This window comes from Penicillium canescens, assembly GCF_028828765.1.
Source record: "Penicillium canescens strain IBT 15451 chromosome Unknown utg000004l_segment0_segment0, whole genome shotgun sequence".
NCBI lineage: Eukaryota > Fungi > Ascomycota > Eurotiomycetes > Eurotiales > Aspergillaceae > Penicillium > Penicillium canescens.
Window position 1 is genome coordinate 1,576,979 of NW_026703966.1, and position 16,975 is coordinate 1,593,953.

General features: G+C 51.5%; 4 protein-coding genes across 4 annotated transcripts; 1 reads left to right on the top strand and 3 right to left on the bottom strand.

Moving 5' to 3' along the window:
* Positions 1 to 279: 279 nt before the first annotated feature.
* Positions 280 to 2,283, bottom strand: N7446_005939 (uncharacterized protein; the record flags this gene model as incomplete). Its single annotated transcript, XM_058514687.1, has 4 exons — positions 280 to 925; positions 981 to 1,075; positions 1,128 to 1,308; positions 1,358 to 2,283. 4 exons carry the CDS (start codon positions 2,281 to 2,283, stop codon positions 280 to 282), a joined length of 1,848 nt encoding a protein of 615 aa, XP_058371865.1.
* A 926-nt stretch (positions 2,284 to 3,209) lies between these two features.
* On the bottom strand, positions 3,210 to 4,490 carry N7446_005940 (uncharacterized protein; the record flags this gene model as incomplete). Its single annotated transcript, XM_058514688.1, has 3 exons — positions 3,210 to 3,944; positions 4,062 to 4,252; positions 4,334 to 4,490. 3 exons carry the CDS (start codon positions 4,488 to 4,490, stop codon positions 3,210 to 3,212), a joined length of 1,083 nt encoding a protein of 360 aa, XP_058371866.1.
* A 717-nt stretch (positions 4,491 to 5,207) lies between these two features.
* N7446_005941 (putative cell morphogenesis protein (PAG1)) lies at positions 5,208 to 13,502 on the bottom strand (the record flags this gene model as incomplete). Its single annotated transcript, XM_058514689.1, has 2 exons — positions 5,208 to 13,000; positions 13,493 to 13,502. The coding sequence occupies 2 exons, from the start codon at positions 13,500 to 13,502 to the stop codon at positions 5,259 to 5,261; spliced, it is 7,752 nt and encodes a 2,583-aa protein (XP_058371867.1). The 3' UTR covers positions 5,208 to 5,258.
* Positions 13,503 to 14,637: 1,135 nt separating this feature from the next.
* Positions 14,638 to 16,783, top strand: cprA (NADPH--hemoprotein reductase cprA; the record flags this gene model as incomplete). The annotated part of the gene is made up of 3 exons (XM_058514690.1): positions 14,638 to 15,177; positions 15,219 to 16,427; positions 16,487 to 16,783. 3 exons carry the CDS (start codon positions 14,638 to 14,640, stop codon positions 16,781 to 16,783), a joined length of 2,046 nt encoding a protein of 681 aa, XP_058371868.1.
* Positions 16,784 to 16,975: the final 192 nt, after the last annotated feature.

The following is a 16,975-nucleotide window of genomic DNA, read 5'->3' on the forward strand; positions in this document are numbered from 1 at the left end:
ATCAAGCATCATAAAGCATACAGTCGAACCCATAAGAATAATGTGAAAAGTAAGAAACACAAACCGAGACCCATCCATATCATAAAACGAAAACGGTAAAATAAAAAAAGACGTCAGGCCGAGAGATACATCGTCGTACATTATGCGAATGGTAAAACATGCCACGAATGTTGAATATTGAAGAGCATTCGAGAGGAACACTGGGCAATCTCACCGGCTGTTAAGATTCCATAAAGCAACCCAGACAGATAAATATGCAAGAGCGCTGATTACATGTGGCTAAGTGCATGAGCGGGCTGGAGAAACACAGACCTCCATGCGAGAAGGCATGGGCGACATAGATTCTGCCCTGACGTTCTCCTTGCGAGGGGGAGTCGACATGTAGATCAAAGGCTCTATTTCTGGAGATTCAGGCATAACAGTCTTGGAGGAACCCCCGGAGAGATCAGCGATTGAGCGACGGCCCTTGGAGAAGCCGCGGCCGCGGTATGCAGGCGTACTGTCAAGGGCATTGAGGCTCCGAGAGGACAGGGAGCTGGATGGGTTCTTCATGAGGGGGTGGCTGTAATTTTGGTCAGTATATTCTGATGCAGCATCATGTTGGGATTGGGAGACATACCAAGGAGAAATCGAAGTGGCTGGTGTCCAGTTGGAGTCCACTCCAGCTGGAGAAGTATAGCTCACTTGAGAGTTAGGGGTAAGGAGAGGGCCACGTTGCATCGAAGGGGAAGGAGTAGATCCTTGAACCACCTCAACAGAGTAGTTATACTCGCCGGCGCGGTAAGCTCGACGCTCGTTGCTCTGTTGCTTCAGAATCTTCTGAGCCTTGGTATCTGCGAAGCGCAATAGCAGCTTGACACCATGATCCTTTGTGACGTTGTGGAACTCCATCAGCACTTTCTCGGCAACATCGCGGTTCTCGAAACTATAGCCAAGAGATTAGTATGGGGAGGCATGCAAACGAAAGATTATTTCGTTACCGTGCAAAGCCCACTTCCTTGCTCACACCAGTCTTCTCATCGCGACTGATCTTCTCGGAGACAACGCGCCATGGCTCGAAATGACGTCGCAAGTCCTGGTCAAGGTTAATATCCACACAGACTGGCTGCAAAGATCCCTTCACTTACAGCTTCGGTCCAGTCAATCGGGATGTTCGTGCAGTAGATGTTGGTAGAAGACCGATCTTCCAGGTCTTTGAGACGAGAATTACGAGACTTCTGGGCAAAGCTAGCTTGGTAGCCAAGATAGAAGAAACCGCGAATACAGTTCTCGCAGGACTCGAAACTGTAGTATTGAACGAACCCGAATCTAGGTGAAGTCAGCATGATTCGTAACGGGGATCTTCTGGGCGCCATACCCTTTGCAGAAACTGGTGTCCAGGTCAACGATGGCCTTGCAACGTTCAATTTTTCCAAACCGAGCTGCATAGCCATGCAGCATCTCATCCGAGGTCTCGGGCAGGAACCCACGGATGTAGACATTGGTAATGCCCTCGCGGTTCTCCAGGCATTTGGCAAGTGTCAACTCAGATGGGTTGGTCCACATAGCAGGCACTGCGCGAGGAATTGGGGGATCTTGCTGGGTCAGGGCCTCCAGGTCTTGGATAACGTACCCGTTGGGGGTCTTCATCATCTGAAGGGGAAGTGCAATTGATCCCATCTGTGGCATCATGTTTCCATAGGAGTATCCAGACATGGAAGGGTCCATGGTGGGAACGTAGTTAGAAGGGTAGTACTGGATTTGACTGGTGTTCCCCGTTTGCGCTCCCTTCTGACCATCATTCCATGTAGCTTGCTTGTTGGCGTCCTGCATGTCGTAGTTCATCATGTAGGGCCACGAATACCCACCAGGAACCACAGGTCCCATGTTTGGATACATGCCAGCAGTGTAAGGGAATTGACCCACCTGGTCTGCTTGACCAGCGACGCCATTGGGAACAAAGGACGAGACGGCTGGAACGCCATTGAACATGGTAGAGTTGGGAACAAGGATAAATGGGCTGTTGTAAGCACGGCCAGCATTCGACCAGTCCATGTTTGTATTGACCTGCACAGGTGCAGCACTATTTTGGCCACCATACTTCGGACGAGAGTTCTGCAGGTTCATGTTTCCGAACCTGTGGGCAAGCGATGAAACGCTGGTCTCCTGGGAAGAGTTGCCAGGGTGCTGGCATCTCGGACCATAGGGAGTACGAGGCTCATTTTGGTGGTATGGAGCTGATTGACTGCTGGATGTCTGGGCAGAGCCAGTCGAATTGGTGTGTTGAGAGCCTTGAGATGGCATCATGTCTGTGCTGACAGAGATTGACCATGTTAGCAGACTCTTCAGGTCTTGTGATCATGGGGGCACATGAGAGGCATCGCAGGGGTTCTATAGTTTTCCAATGGACCAAAAGGTGTGGAGGCTATAGACTCAGTGACAAGGAATCTCACCTGGATTCCCTGCACGAATCTATATAAGCCTTGACAAATGAGGTCTGGCCCTGTCCAGCCATGTCGGTCCAGTGTTAGCCAGCGTTGGATGGAAAGAACAACAAAACAAGACCAACCGCAGACAGAAACATGGTAGAGACGGGGAGTGGGACTGGGAGTGGGACGGGGAGTAGCTTACCTTCGGTGCAGGACTAGGCCTGTTTGTTGACTGACACAGGCAGAAAGCTGTGCTCTGATGATAGGACGCTCTGGCTCAATGATCCAGGGCGTTGGGAAGAGTTGAAAGACAATGAATGTCTAGAAAACGTCAAGCTGATGATCGGACAGATGGACTGCACAGAGGCAGTGGGGGGACAATGGATATGATGATGGGGATAGGATGGAAAGAGAGATGAGAAGGAGCAAACAAATAAGACGAGGCCGAAGCCAGTCACGAGATATACAGGACAGGGCAAGGTGCAGGAGCCATGGCGGTGGGGAGAGGCGAGAAAGGAAGAAGAAGGCGCGACGGGGAAGGAATTACGGGGGCAGAGGTGATGTTCCAAACCACCTCCATTGTGTAAGAGAAAACGAACCTCCAGTCTGTGGCATTGGACAGACACTGGATCAAGCGAGGAAATTGTAGAAAACCATGAAATAATGTCATTGAACAGAATGCTTCTATCAAGGCCACATCTATAACACAGGACAGCCGAAGATGCATTGTAACAAGGGGAATCAGAATGACCATAAAAACCCCAGGCAAAGGGGATGGATGCATACACAAGATAGAGAAATTTATTCGGATTTCTCCTGCAGCCACTTATAAACCACCGAGAAGTCTTTACCCCGGTGCGCATCCTCAACAGCTTTATATACTTCGCGAGCCTTGTCGCCCAAAGCAAGAGGAGTGCCAGACTCCTTCGCAGCTGTGATGGCCAACCGCAGATCCTTGTGCATTAGACTGACCCCAAAGCCACCCTCATAACCACGGGAAGCAGGAGCCGTCTCGACAACACCAGGAACAGGGTTATTAACCTCGGAAGGCCAGCAGCGGCCCGTAGAAGAGTTGATCATCTCAGCTAAAGCCTTGGGCTCCAGACCCCATCGAACACCAAGGTTCATAGCTTCAGCAGTGGCGATGTTGTTTAAAGCCAGAATGTAGTTGTTGGCTAGTTTGCCAGAGACACCGGCACCAGGGTCACCAAGATGCCACGCTTTCTTGCCCATGAGCGACAGCACGCCGCGCACGCGCTCAAGAAGCTGTCCTGTCTGGGAGGAGGCGCCGAACATGAATGAGAGCGTTCCTGCGCGAGCGCCGACAACACCACCCGATACGGGGGCATCAACGAAACGGCCCGCTTGGGTGGTGTGGATTGCGCTTGCAATGTCCTTAGACGTGACAGGGTCAATGGTGGATGTGTCGATGAACAGACGCTCTTGTGTGAGCGGTGGAAGCTCGCCGTGTTTGAGAATAGAGTGAAACACCTCAATGACATGCTGAGACTCGGGCAAGCTTGTGACCATCACTTCCTACATGACCAGAAGATAGAGTTAGCAGACTGGGCAATACATGTATAAATATGGGGCATAGTTGCTGCATGAAAGCGGGCCAGATCCGCAGTTGCTAGCATAAGGAACAAACCATACCGATTTCTCAGCGACCTCGCGCGCATTCTCAGCAATCTCAACGAGACCCTCACCGGCGCCAGCGCCGGTACTGCGCGCAGCCTCTTGAGCCTCCGCAACAAAGCGTTTCATAGCATCTTCGTTGATATCGCGCACAATCAGAGTATCGGAAGCCGGGATCTTGGCACGCAGGTTCTTGGCCATGTGGTATCCTGCAGCACAGTTAATGCACAAGCCCGATGCAAACACCCACAATCCGAGGTTTCGCAATTCCCGTAGATACCAAAACATACCCATTTGTCCTAGACCGACGAAGCCCCACGTTGCGTCACGGTGGACTGTCGTTGAGAAAGCTCGGGCCGAGCTGGACGGCCAGCATCGGAGATCCACTGCGGATGTATGAGAGAGAGTGGCCCGCCGTGGGAGTGAGAGAGCTGTTCGGAGACTCATTGCTTAGTATATTTGGAAAATTATGTGTGCCCTCTAGAATGTGACGAAGAGAGGAGCGTGGTGACTTCTTAGTAGACGTAGGAAATGATGTTCGCGCCAACAATGCCGAGTCCAAGGAACAAGCATGTGTGGAATGTTAGCTTCGGGAAGCCTGAACGGGGGCAGAGGGGTATTTAAAAGTCCCAGGATATGCCATGCCACTCCCACAGGTTTCCGCCGCGGCTTTCCGAGGCTCCAGGGGGTGAGAGGTGAGTCTGCATCATTACAGGTCGAAATGCGGGGGAGGCTGGGGGGGGAAAGCCGTGGGGAAGCGGGTCACGTGTGGGGTATACTATGCTTAAAGAGCCATGCTGGTTATAATAGAATTTTATGGGCTCTTTATTTTACATGGTGAAGAGGTAGTTCAGCATCCAAAGCACCTTTCAGAGGCATACGACAAGACATCCGGGGACGCGCTTGAAGGATTGTAAGGCAGAAATATATCAACATGATTGATTGAATTCGAAATGCCAACATCCCAATGGAGAAAGATTCCCAGGACATGATACTATACAAGAATGCGGACGTGGATGTGCAGATCAACGCTAGACAAGCAGGACCAATTGCAAAGTAGATGGACAGGCATAGGGTATGGTACGTGAAAAAAGAAGCAAACTCCCGAGAAATGCCCAGACATCCCGGAAAGACCGAAAGCCGAAATGAAAAACAAAAAGAGAGAAGGAAACAAATCAAACTGAACACTAGTGTTGAATATTCAGTGTTTGGTATTTACCTCGGCGATGCCGGGTGACTGGTCGGTGCCGAGAGATACTCCTCAGGAACCTTTGGAACACGCGGTGAATTGGCCGTCTGTACAATAGCACGATGTTGAGCACGTAGGAGGTCACGCTGCCGCTCTTTCTCCCTGTTGGCAGCTGCGCCGCCCGTTAGTCGCCGCATGCCGCTGCGAATCATTGATTCGAGGGAATGGGGACCGTCGGTGGCACTGCGGACCATAGGTGGAGGAGGTGCTAGCTTGGTGGTTGTGGTTACTGGGCGTTCGTCTAGATCCGAATGCTCCTCGTCTGGCTCGTCATCAGACATGAAAGCAGAGTCGGTCAGTCCCGCGTTTGGTGTGGAATTAGGTGCATTGGTAGTGTGGACGTAGAGATTGTTGGCGGGAGAGGTGACGGAGCGGGTATGGTGAGACACTGGACGCAGCATCTGCGCAGCATTTGGAGGTGTGGTAGTTGCTGGGGAATACACGGCGGGTCCATCGAAGCGGAAGTTAGGCGGTCGAGACTCAGCTAGACCATTGTGGAAAGACGACGTAGAACCTGTCCGAGCGAGAGATTTTCGCAAGATTGGCGCGGTCTGCTGGTCGTAGAGGTGCGCGTTGGTATCGACGTAGCTTCCAGTAAATCCTCGCAGCATTGGTGGAGCCACGGGGTTCATGACAGGGGTACCTGGGTCGGTCTCATCGAAGAAGTCATCCAGACTGTCCAGCTTCTGCACGATGTCTCCGATGTTGCCATCGGTCTGTGTGTCGATTGACTTCATGGTATCAGCTCTCATTGGGAAGAACGAGTCGCTGAATTCATCAGCATGAAATGCCACTTCAGAAGCCATGACATCCTCAGCGTGCATGTCATCGGCTTCTACACAGGTGTAGAAGACAGCGTGGACGTTGTTCCGGGTCATGCTTGACTGAGTCGCAGGCATAGGGACGGACCATCCCGATGGTTCAGGGATGCCGTAAAGACTCTGGATCCGCTCGTACTCCTTACGAATGGCGCGAGAAGAGCTTGCTGATGCCATACTCATGCGAAGATGGTGGCGCTCCATTGGATTGCCTGAGACGGTGATGATGTGGTCCAGAACCTCCAAAGCCTGGGGACAGAGGTCTGTTTGCAAAAGACGAAGCAGCGGGGAGATCAGATCCGGGCCATGACAGGTGACCTCATTCCGGCGCATGTCCACCTCAGGGATCAAGACACAAAGGATCCTCATGATTTTGACGCGGAACCAGTCAGTAGTGTTGGTCAGAAGGCCCATGAGGAAGATCAAGCACTGGAAGTCCAGTTGCGGGAAGTAGTACGACTTGATCTCAGTGATGATATGATCCAAGAAGACACCAGCGGTCTTGTACTGCTGATTCGCGAAACCAAACAACGACGCTGCGAGTCGAGGGCATCGCTCATTCTCGGCCACGCGGGCAAGTAGGCTGGCACGAGTGATAGCTTTTTGGTCGGTGAAACCTTGCTCGAAGCATTGGAGGAAGTGAGGCAGGTTAGCCAGCACTGTGAACAATTGTCGAGTTCCGTCTCCAATGAGATCATTGTTTGGAAGGCCGCTCAGAGTATGCAGCAGATCAAGGGTGCGATCAAAGGACTCAGATGATTTCATTCCCTTGAAAACAAGGTCCTGGAGACCATCGAATCCGCCCTCCCACTTCGGTGGCTGGCCTTCAATCAACGTGGTCACGACAGCCGGATCACTGAGATCGACCCGAGAAAGGAATTTGTCAAGCATGCCAATACTCTCAATAAACTCCGTTTCATGAATTGTGTTGAGACAAGCACACGTAGTCCAGAACAGCTGAGGATAATTCAACAAGTCCGATGGATTCAATGAGCTGATAATGATCTTCAAGGTGGTGAGGATTTCCATCGAGAAAGTCTGATAATCGGTCTCCTCATCAGCAATAGTATTCGAAAGCCGAGCCAGCATATCCGCCAACATCCTCGAGTCCAAAGACGTCGAAATGCAGCGGAAAATCTGGAACGAACGGCATGCCAAATGTCTCACGGGGCAAGAAGTAGCCCAGTTCAAAGCCTCCTTAGCCCACAACTCACCAATGCCTTCATAGGCAAAGCTAAAGAACGTGACAACATCACGAGTAACAGTAGCCATAGAAGCAGGCACCCGACGATCATCGGATTCCTCATCCTTGCCATGATTCTCTTCATACTCCCACACAACGGCGGGGTCACTCTTGCGGATAGACTCCACAAAGTCCTCGACGGATTGCCGGGCGCCAGCCGGGGCATCATCTTCAAGCTTAGCCGCTATCAGTTCATGGATGAGATGGACCAGCATCTCTCGAGCTTGCTCCTGTACAGTGACTGTATAGTGGTCCCAAAGAATGAGGACAACGTGAATGAGTTTGACAACATCTTCCAGGGCAAGGGTGACCGGGGCGACCATAAGATCAACGAGGAAGATCAGGGCGACCTGTCCAAGGGAAAGACCAGCTTGCTTATTGCCAACAGGGAGCACCGTTGCGAGGTCTGCAACGTATGGTAGGCTTTTAATGTCGGGGGGAGGTGGGGTGAGATCCTTTCGCTCTTGCACCATATTCTTTGGCACAACCTGCAATAGGAAGAACTCAATGACCTTTGATCCAGCCGGAGTACCAGACAAGAACACGACCATTTGTTTGGCATACTCGACGAAGTTTTGCTCCTTGCGTTCCAGGCATATGCTGATGACGAAGTCTAGCACTAGCTGTACATTGCCTCCGTGAGGGCCAGTTGCCAAAGCCTGCCACAATGCTTGCACTTGATTTGGCAGGATTGTGCTGCACCGAATGGTGATCTCAAAGAGGTTTGCAAGCAACATGTATGACCTGGCAGTAGGGCCACCGTTAGGATCAACCTGGAGCTCCATTGTTTGAACCCACGGCAGGATGGCAGCAACCATGTTCCGTTGACTATCAGGCCGAAGATTGCGGAAATGCAAAGAGAATTCGGAGAAGATGGTAAAAGCCAAATCGGAATGCTGGCTAGCCAATCTCTTGGAAATCTCGAACTGGGCAAGCTTGTAGACAGCAGTTGTTTTATCAGAAATACTGATATCGAAGTCTTGAAGCCTGGAGTTCTTTTGTTGACGCTCCTCAAGCTTCCGAAGAAGCTTGGCAGATTTCATTCTAATCTCACGCTTCTCATTGCCCAGTGTTACCAAGACTGCACCGAGGATTCTCCAGAATCTGAGAGGATAGTCCGGGTACTCAAGGAGCACTTCAGTGACTACCTCGAAGTAACTCTCGATGGTCTTTGGTCGCTCAGTGATATAGCACATCTCAATCGATCGTTCCATCAGATACGAGTGTTCTTGATTATGAATAATCAAGTTCTTGAGGGCCCGACGGCCGATAGCATGCCACTTATCACTAACGGTGCTGAAGATCATCTCAATCCAGGACAGCATGCGCATGACATCGAATTGAAGAACCGAACCACTTTCAGTGGCGATGCTAATGGGGCCAGCACAAAGAGAAGCCATGGCGCTCAGGGCAGCTCCCCGCAGACTCTTCTTTTCAATCTCCATAGCAGCAGCCGTGTTCCTCATTTCGCCAGCTTCATGGGGCTGTGCCAGAGAATACTTCCGCATAGTTTCTTCCCTTTCAGAGATTTGAGACTGGTTTGGCGAGTATCCGCACCACTCCTCCATGAGCGAGAAAGCGGATTTTCGAGACTCGAAGGGCATCCAGCGAGAAGGATCCTTCGCACGATTAATCCCCTCGAATACCTCCTCCATCAATCCACAGAAATGGAAGCGCAAGCGCTGGAATTCCCAGTCATTCTGAACCTCGGCGTCACTGAGGAAAATTCGAATATCCTTTGCGTATGTAACCAGGTTATTGACGATCCAGTCGTCATTGTAAACCTCGGGTTCTTGAAGGAAATGAGAAGTGAGTTTGTAGACATTCGTAACTTCAGTGCGGAGGCGATCAGTCTTTCTGTTCCGACGCGGGCTGCTAGGGCTGCGATAGTGATTGCCAATTCTCATCTTCGCTTCTTCGTTACAAGTAGTGACAGCGTACTGCAAAGATTCGAGAAGAGTGCGGTAGAGGTTCTTGTGGATAGCACCCAGAGCCACCACGATGGCACTCCTGATGGAATCCCGCTCAGCGGAAAGAAGGGGAATGACAAAGGCGAAAAGACTACGAGCAGAACTGATCTTGTTTTGGGACTGCTGGGCTCCCTTGGAGGCTTTGCGGGCATGTTGAGCGTTTGCCAGCTGACTCTGAGACTGGGCTCCGACACTGGTGACAGTGGTACAAGCCATGACCAAGTAGAGCTTCCATTGCTCGACTAGGATCTCAGCTGTCACATTGTTTCTACCAATAGGAGGGCGATTGTGGTATGAATCCGCGGGGGCGAACGGAGGAAATCTTGTACTCTCGGCGAGAGATGTGATACTCTTGTGCATATGAACAAGACGTGCACATACAATCTCTCTGCCCAGGGTTACGGCAAAAGGGCAAGTCTCAAAGCTGACACGGATAATGTTCGGGAATACTTTGGCCCACAATGTTGAATCGTAAGAGACTTCACTGCTGCACAGTTCCATGAGGGTATTCTGTGAGGCGCTCCTTCGCTTGCCTTTCTGGATCCGACTCCGCTCTGCCACAGTAAGGTGCTCGTCATTGACATCAAGGATTTGCTGGGAATCAGCCTCGAGGATGCGAATGATTCTGGTGTTTTCCTTGCCAAGAGCACTGTCGAACTCGGTAATCAACCGTAGAACAGTAATGGCAAAAGCCCGAACTCTTCTTGACTGCGAACACAAGAAAAACAGGCCATGTGATTCGATCTCCTCGACGTGGGCAAGGACGCTCGACAAGTCGAGATGCAAAGCTCGGCTGCCGGAGATGGATCTTTCCAGTTGGTCCATAGCTGCACCCTTTGTTTTTTGCTTGATTTCATCAATCCAAATCTGCAACAGCTCAACGTACAGCCGTAAAGTTGACTCGATATGGCCCGGTCCAAGCATACCTTCATCTGACATTGTGGAATAACGCTCATCGAAGTTGAAAATGAACCTGGCAAATCCAATCGTGACTTGCTGCGCGTGCAACTGTCTGGCAATGGCCTTCAGGGACTCTGCTGATGAGGTTGCAATATTGGACTGCACATGAGCAGTACCCGTGCAAAGGAGATTGATGAGAGAATTGAATGGAATATGATCGGAGAGACAACGTGGAAGGGCTTGAACTGCCACATGAAGTAAGTCGTAGAAGCCCTGCTTCTGATCCAGTGTAGTGAGATGATCATCACGTCGGCCGAAACTGAAAGCTTCTGAAATCGGTGTTTTAGGGGTAGTTCCACCGAACTTTTCGTCTAGAACTGCCTGTCCACCAAATGTGTTATCACATAGTAAAGTAATCTTGCCCAAGACTTCACAGAAACGGAAATAGTACTCCTTCACATTTTCACTCAGCCTCGCTGTATTGACAGGTTGCCATAAGTTCGGATCCTGCTTTTCAGTTGCACTCGCCACCGTGTGCTCCGCAAGCAATTGTGGCCTGTGGAAATACATGGGGGTCGAGGCATCGGTGAAAGGATTAGGAAGCGAGCCAGTAGGGATCGGAGGACACAGTTGGTCGCTTGTCTCCAAATCAGACATGGTAGCCAAAAAGGCACGGATGCCAATGACCATTTTCTCGGGCTCCATCTGTTCAATCTTCAACTCTCTGCCAGACAGGAACAAATCGGAGTTGATCAATGGGAATATGATGTTTCGGAAACAGACATCTGGATGCTTGAATCCAATTATTTGAATCAATTGTATCAAAGGATCGGCAAAGACCGGCTCTGCGCTTAGATACGTTCGACGTCCAGTTGGAAGGGCGATTTTCGCCACTTCTTCAACCTTGCGAAGTGTTGTCGTGGGAGAGTCAGAGAAACGGAAGAAGTATGTCCAGACCAGACGACAAATGGCATGGAGGGCAGGTGCACGGGTGGGACGGTCCTTCAGTCGCGCAGGCAAGCTCGAGATCATTGAGAGCCATTGGGCAGAAAATGTCTCCTTATTCGAGATGCAAAGTAACAAGACATTTAGTGAGAAAGAAGCTGCCCAATGGCGAGGTTTAGCGAGAAGCTGCACCAGACGCGGCTGGACTAGGTCTAAGAATTCCTTCCACCGAGGCAGGGAGAGATCGCAGCTGGGGTTGGCAGCAACGGGGAGAAGAAGCTTCTCGATCACATAGCAGTAGGCTTGTTTGATGCGCTGCCCGTGGGCATTGACAAACAGCCGTGCTAGGGATCGCATAAAGTCGCAAGACTTAGGCCATCCTTCAGTATTTGTGGGAAGACGAAGATACCTCATGCATAGAATCAATACTTCGGCCTTTGCGTCACCATCTCGAGATGGACCCTTGGCTGCTTCGTCCTTCTGATGGCGATCGAGTTCTCCCAAGAACCGGTTGGCGACGCTTGGGAAATTGGATTCGCTCATAATACCAAGCAACTGGCCGTATATCCTCCAGTTCGCCATCCGGAGTGGTGATGCTGAGATCTGATCGGGGTCAGAGGTTTTCACCTGGCCAAACACAATGTCCTCCAAGCGATCTGCCATGTCAAGTGTGATTGACGCCAGGCTGCTCTGATTGAAGATCTCAATCAAGACCCTGCAGACCAGATAAACCGAAACCGTGGCGCGTCTCTCCACCAAAGCGATATCGTCATGACGAGCAAGGAAGGGCGTTGATTGCTGCGGCCGTTCCGCGGGAGGAAACTGATCACCAGGCTGTGTCGGCTCGGTGTTGCGACGAAGAAGGGGACCATTCTCGGACGCAGGCGATGGTTTTTGTTCGTTCGTCATCTGTCGTGCGGTGATGGCGGCATCTCCCTTAGCCTTGCGCCAAAACATAATCGTATCGATCAACGGTTTCGGCTTCAGTCGGGCAATGTGACCCAATGCCGATATCAATTGATCAAAGGTCGGGTCCGCTCCAGGCCCGCAGACTTCCTCGACAGGAGCATCGGATTCTCCCAATTTCATGATCGCCTGATTGATCTTGCTATCCGCCTGCCCAACAAACGAGTTGAACAGATGATGTAACGCATATTCTCCCACCGTCTTCGAGTCCGAGTGATGCTTCGAGTGTGACCGGCTATGTGATCTTTCCCGTCGTGTCTTCCCTCCCGAGTTCATGCGTTTGTGGACCAAGTTCGCGGTATTAGCATCCATACTCTCAGTATCGTTGTCTTGTATGGTGCTTAACGTCGGAGGTAATCCATGGCCAGCAGCCATCCCGGATGGGGTGGAATACCCCGAAAGAGAATCAAGGGGATCGAATTTCGCAGGTAGAGTAGCCTCGTCGAAAGCGCCGCGACCGAGAGACGCGATAAGTTCCGGACTGAGCGGGCTGGTGGAGGCGGTTGAACCAGCCATGCTCGGGTTCCGCGAATGCTGCACGCCGTGTACAATCGAAGTCTGGCGGTGATGACCGTACGAGTTCGAAGGCCGTCGTTCTAATCCTTCATGTCCTGTGGGCCGACCGGCCGAAACGTCGGGGCTCTTTGAACCGGAGATACCGCGCCGCGTAAGAGTAGGGGCAAGGGTGGAGGGGTCAGCAGCTCTTCCTCTGACGGCGGAGGACTCGCGACTGTGCATAGGAGTCGACTGGGCAGTCCTGGCTCGGCGATCCGCTGGAGAAGCTAAGTTGTGGTGCGGCGCGGATTTTAAGTCGTCAGGGATGAGGGGCGTTGTTTGCTGGCCAGGGCCAGCTTTGTGGGAAGCCACTATTTTCAGCAATGTCAGACGGTTTGCTCCGAGACGCAGCGGGCGACTTACTGTGTATCAAAGAAACCTCATTGCTTCAGACCTGCAGGCAACCGGTGTATACTTTTCGAGTTGATGTTTTTATCGGGTGCACGGGTGCCCAGATGCCTTGGAGTAAAGGGATATTATTAAGCCTCTATAACTTCACTTCCACACTCTTACTCTTTACTCTTTTGTTCTTTCATTTCTGATGCTTCACAAGATCCTAGTCTTCTATTTTGTGCTCTAAAGCCTTGCAAGAAGTCTATGGAAACATATGGTTGAAGCTCGGAGGGAATGCTCACTTGTACATGTCAGAGTACGGAGGAAGTTACCAGCAGCGTCAGACGTACAGGAACAGGAAAAGATTTCTCCTGGGCAGCTATGTTTCGGATGCCGAGCGGGGTCCAAGACTTGTCTTCTGAAACAGATCTGGCGATGCCTCCCCACACGGAGAACCCGTGGAGGCATACCGTAGAGCATCTGTCCATACTCTGTACGAAACCGGGTGTCTGGTTTATAGGCTTTATGTGTGCTTGGTGAAAAGTAACTTCTACAGTATACTCCGTATCAGCTAAAATGACTATCTAAGTTGAAGTATAGACTCTCTGGTCTCTACGGTTTAGCGTTGTTCTGATACGAGGCTCAAACTTGGACCGTTTGTTACAGGTCTCCTGAGTTTTCAAGCCTCAAATTATATCCACTGAGGGGTCAAGGGCGAGCAACTCCTTGTTACAGTGTGTCTCTTCAGACATAGAGTTACCGTTGGAAAGCCTATAGTGCACGAATATAACTGCAACCTCGGATTATGTGGGGGATTGACATGACTGGTCATACCTAGCACCACCTAGTAGCACAGTCGATATCGAAGAATCAGTGGCAAATAGATATCCTGAGTTCATAGGAAGACAGAGAGAGATCCAAGTCACACACGGTTGAAGCCGTTTGACATAAGTTATCAATTAACGTTCCACTCCAAGGATATCTTCACATGTGGGGGAATCCTCATTCCGCCGCAGCCGAGCTCAAAGAGGCAACTCGCCACGGGTCTGGGGATATCTTCACAACTAACGGAATGTATTCCGCGGGGTTGACAGGTGAATGAAGGCCGGCAAACTCGGGGGAGTGGGGAGTGCGGCGAACAAGATAGAAACTTGTGATCTCCCGAATAGCCTTGCCGCAACCCCTATAATACCCGCTCTCCGCCTTCACATGAGGCAAAACTATCGAGAACACTGGTAGTCAACAAGTGGTCGTTGATGAGGCTGGATGTTATAAAGGCTGATTTCCCGATCGATTTCCCCGGGATTCCCCACGTTAGAAATTATATATACGGGGATGTGGTGACTTTTACTATTCCCTGCCCATTTGCCTTATCTCTGTACTTTACACGCCGAACATCCCTCTACAGTCAGCGGTGAGTGGCAGATCCACACGGAGCCAGGACATTCCGACCTGCAGATCAGACCACCGTTGCTTCTCTCTTCCTCTTCCTCTTGAGGTTTACCCAGGGGTCTTTTTGGTGGGCTTAGAACTACTTTTTGTATTTGGTTTTTGCCCGCTTTGTCTTGGAACACAATCCAACCCCTCCCGGGAAACATCGTTCTCCCCCGTTCCAATGGCGCAACTGGACACACTCGACCTGGTGGTTCTGGTCGCTCTCTTGGTGGGTAGCGTTGCCTACTTCACCAAGGGGAGTTACTGGGCCGTTCCCAAGGACCCTTATGCCTCTTCAGGCGCCGCCCTGAATGGTGCCGCCAAGAGCGGCAAAACTCGCGACATCGTGGAGAAGATGGAGGAGACAAACAAGAACTGTGTGATTTTCTATGGCTCCCAGACCGGTACCGCGGAGGATTATGCGTCCCGTCTGGCTAAGGAAGGCTCTCAGCGCTTCGGCCTGAAGACCATGGTGGCCGATATTGAGGATTATGACTATGAGAACCTCGACAAGTTCCCCGAGGACAAGGTCGCATTCTTTGTGCTGGCCACCTATGGTGAGGGTGAACCCACTGACAACGCCGTGGAATTCTACCAGTTCTTCACCGGTGAGGACATCGCCTTTGAGAGCGGTGCCACCAGCGACGACCAGCCCCTCTCCTCCATGAAGTACGTCGCATTCGGTCTCGGCAACAACACTTATGAACACTACAACGCCATGGTCCGTCAAGTCGATTCCGCCTTGACTAAGCTGGCGCGCAGCGCATTGGTGACGCTGGTGAGGGTGATGATGGTGCCGGTACTATGGAGGAGGACTTCCTCGCCTGGAAGGAGCCCATGTGGGCTGCTCTGTCCGACGCCATGGGTCTCCAGGAACGCGAAGCTGTCTACGAAGCGGTATTCTCTGTGAGCGAGGAAGACGAGAGGTCCCCCGAGGACGAGACTGTCTACCTCGGTGAGCCAACTGCTGCCCACCGTGAGGGACGCGCCAAGGGTCCCTTCTCTGCCCACAACCCGTATATTGCCCCGATCGTCGAATCCAAGGAACTCTTCACTGTCAAGGACCGTAACTGTCTGCACATGGAAATCAACATTGCCGGTAGCAACCTCAGCTACCAGACAGGTGACCACATCGCTGTCTGGCCTACCAACGCTGGTGCCGAGGTCGATCGTTTCCTCCAGGTCTTTGGTATTGAGGACAAACGTCACTCGGTCATCAGTATCAAGGGCATCGATGTCACTGCCAAGGTTCCTATCCCGACTCCTACAACCTACGATGCCGCCGTCCGCTACTACATGGAAGTCTGCGCCCCCGTCTCTCGTCAGTTCGTCTCGTCTCTGGCTGCCTTCGCCCCAGATGAGGCGAGCAAAGCCGAGCTCGTCCGCCTCGGTAATGACAAGGATTACTTCCACGAGAAGATCACCGACAAGTGCTTCAACATCGCTCAGGCCCTCCAGAGCATCACTTCCCAGCCGTTTACTGCCGTTCCTTTCTCGCTGCTCATCGAAGGTCTCAATAAGCTTCAGCCCCGCTACTACTCTATCTCTTCCTCGTCTCTGGTTCAAAAGGACAAGATCAGCATTACCGCTGTTGTCGAGTCCGTTCGTCTGCCCGGTGCTTCGCACCTGGTCAAGGGTGTCACCACCAACTACCTCCTGGCCTTGAAGCAGAAGCAGAATGGCGACCCCTCTCCCGACCCTCATGGCCTGACTTACTCGATCACCGGTCCCCGCAACAAGTACGATGGTATCCATGTGCCTGTCCACGTCCGCCACTCCAACTTCAAGCTCCCCTCCGACCCCTCCAAGCCCATCATCATGGTTGGCCCTGGTACTGGTGTTGCGCCTTTCCGTGGATTCATTCAGGAACGTGCTGCTCTCGCCGCCAAGGGTGAGAAGGTTGGAACGACACTTTTGTTCTTTGGATGCCGTAAAAGCGACGAGGACTTCCTCTACAAAGATGAGTTCAAGGTATGCACTTTCTATTTCGGTTTTAATCACTTCAACATATGCTAACTCAATTGATTTAGACCTACCAAGATCAGATGGGTGATTCCCTGAAGATTATCACCGCCTTCTCCCGTGAGGGAGCCCAGAAGGTTTATGTTCAGCACCGACTGAAGGAGAATGCCCAGCTGGTCAGCGACCTGCTGAAGCAAAAGGCCAACTTCTACATCTGTGGTGATGCCGCCAACATGGCCCGCGAGGTCAACTTGGCTCTTGGTCACATCATCGCTGAGCAGCGTGGCCTCCCCGCGGAGAAGGGCGAGGAGATGGTCAAGCACATGCGCAGCAGTGGTAGCTACCAGGAGGATGTCTGGTCATGATTGATGAATGTTTCTTTCTCTACGCACTAGATGAGCATATATATTCATGTTCTGTTGGACATTCTTTGCGATTCATGTATGCCTAGCATTTTTTTTCTCATTGTCCTGTTTATGGCCCAGAGGCTCCTGATGGAGTAACACGGCGGGTGATGACTTTAGACTTGTCATTTAAAACAAATTTAATCCTTTTTG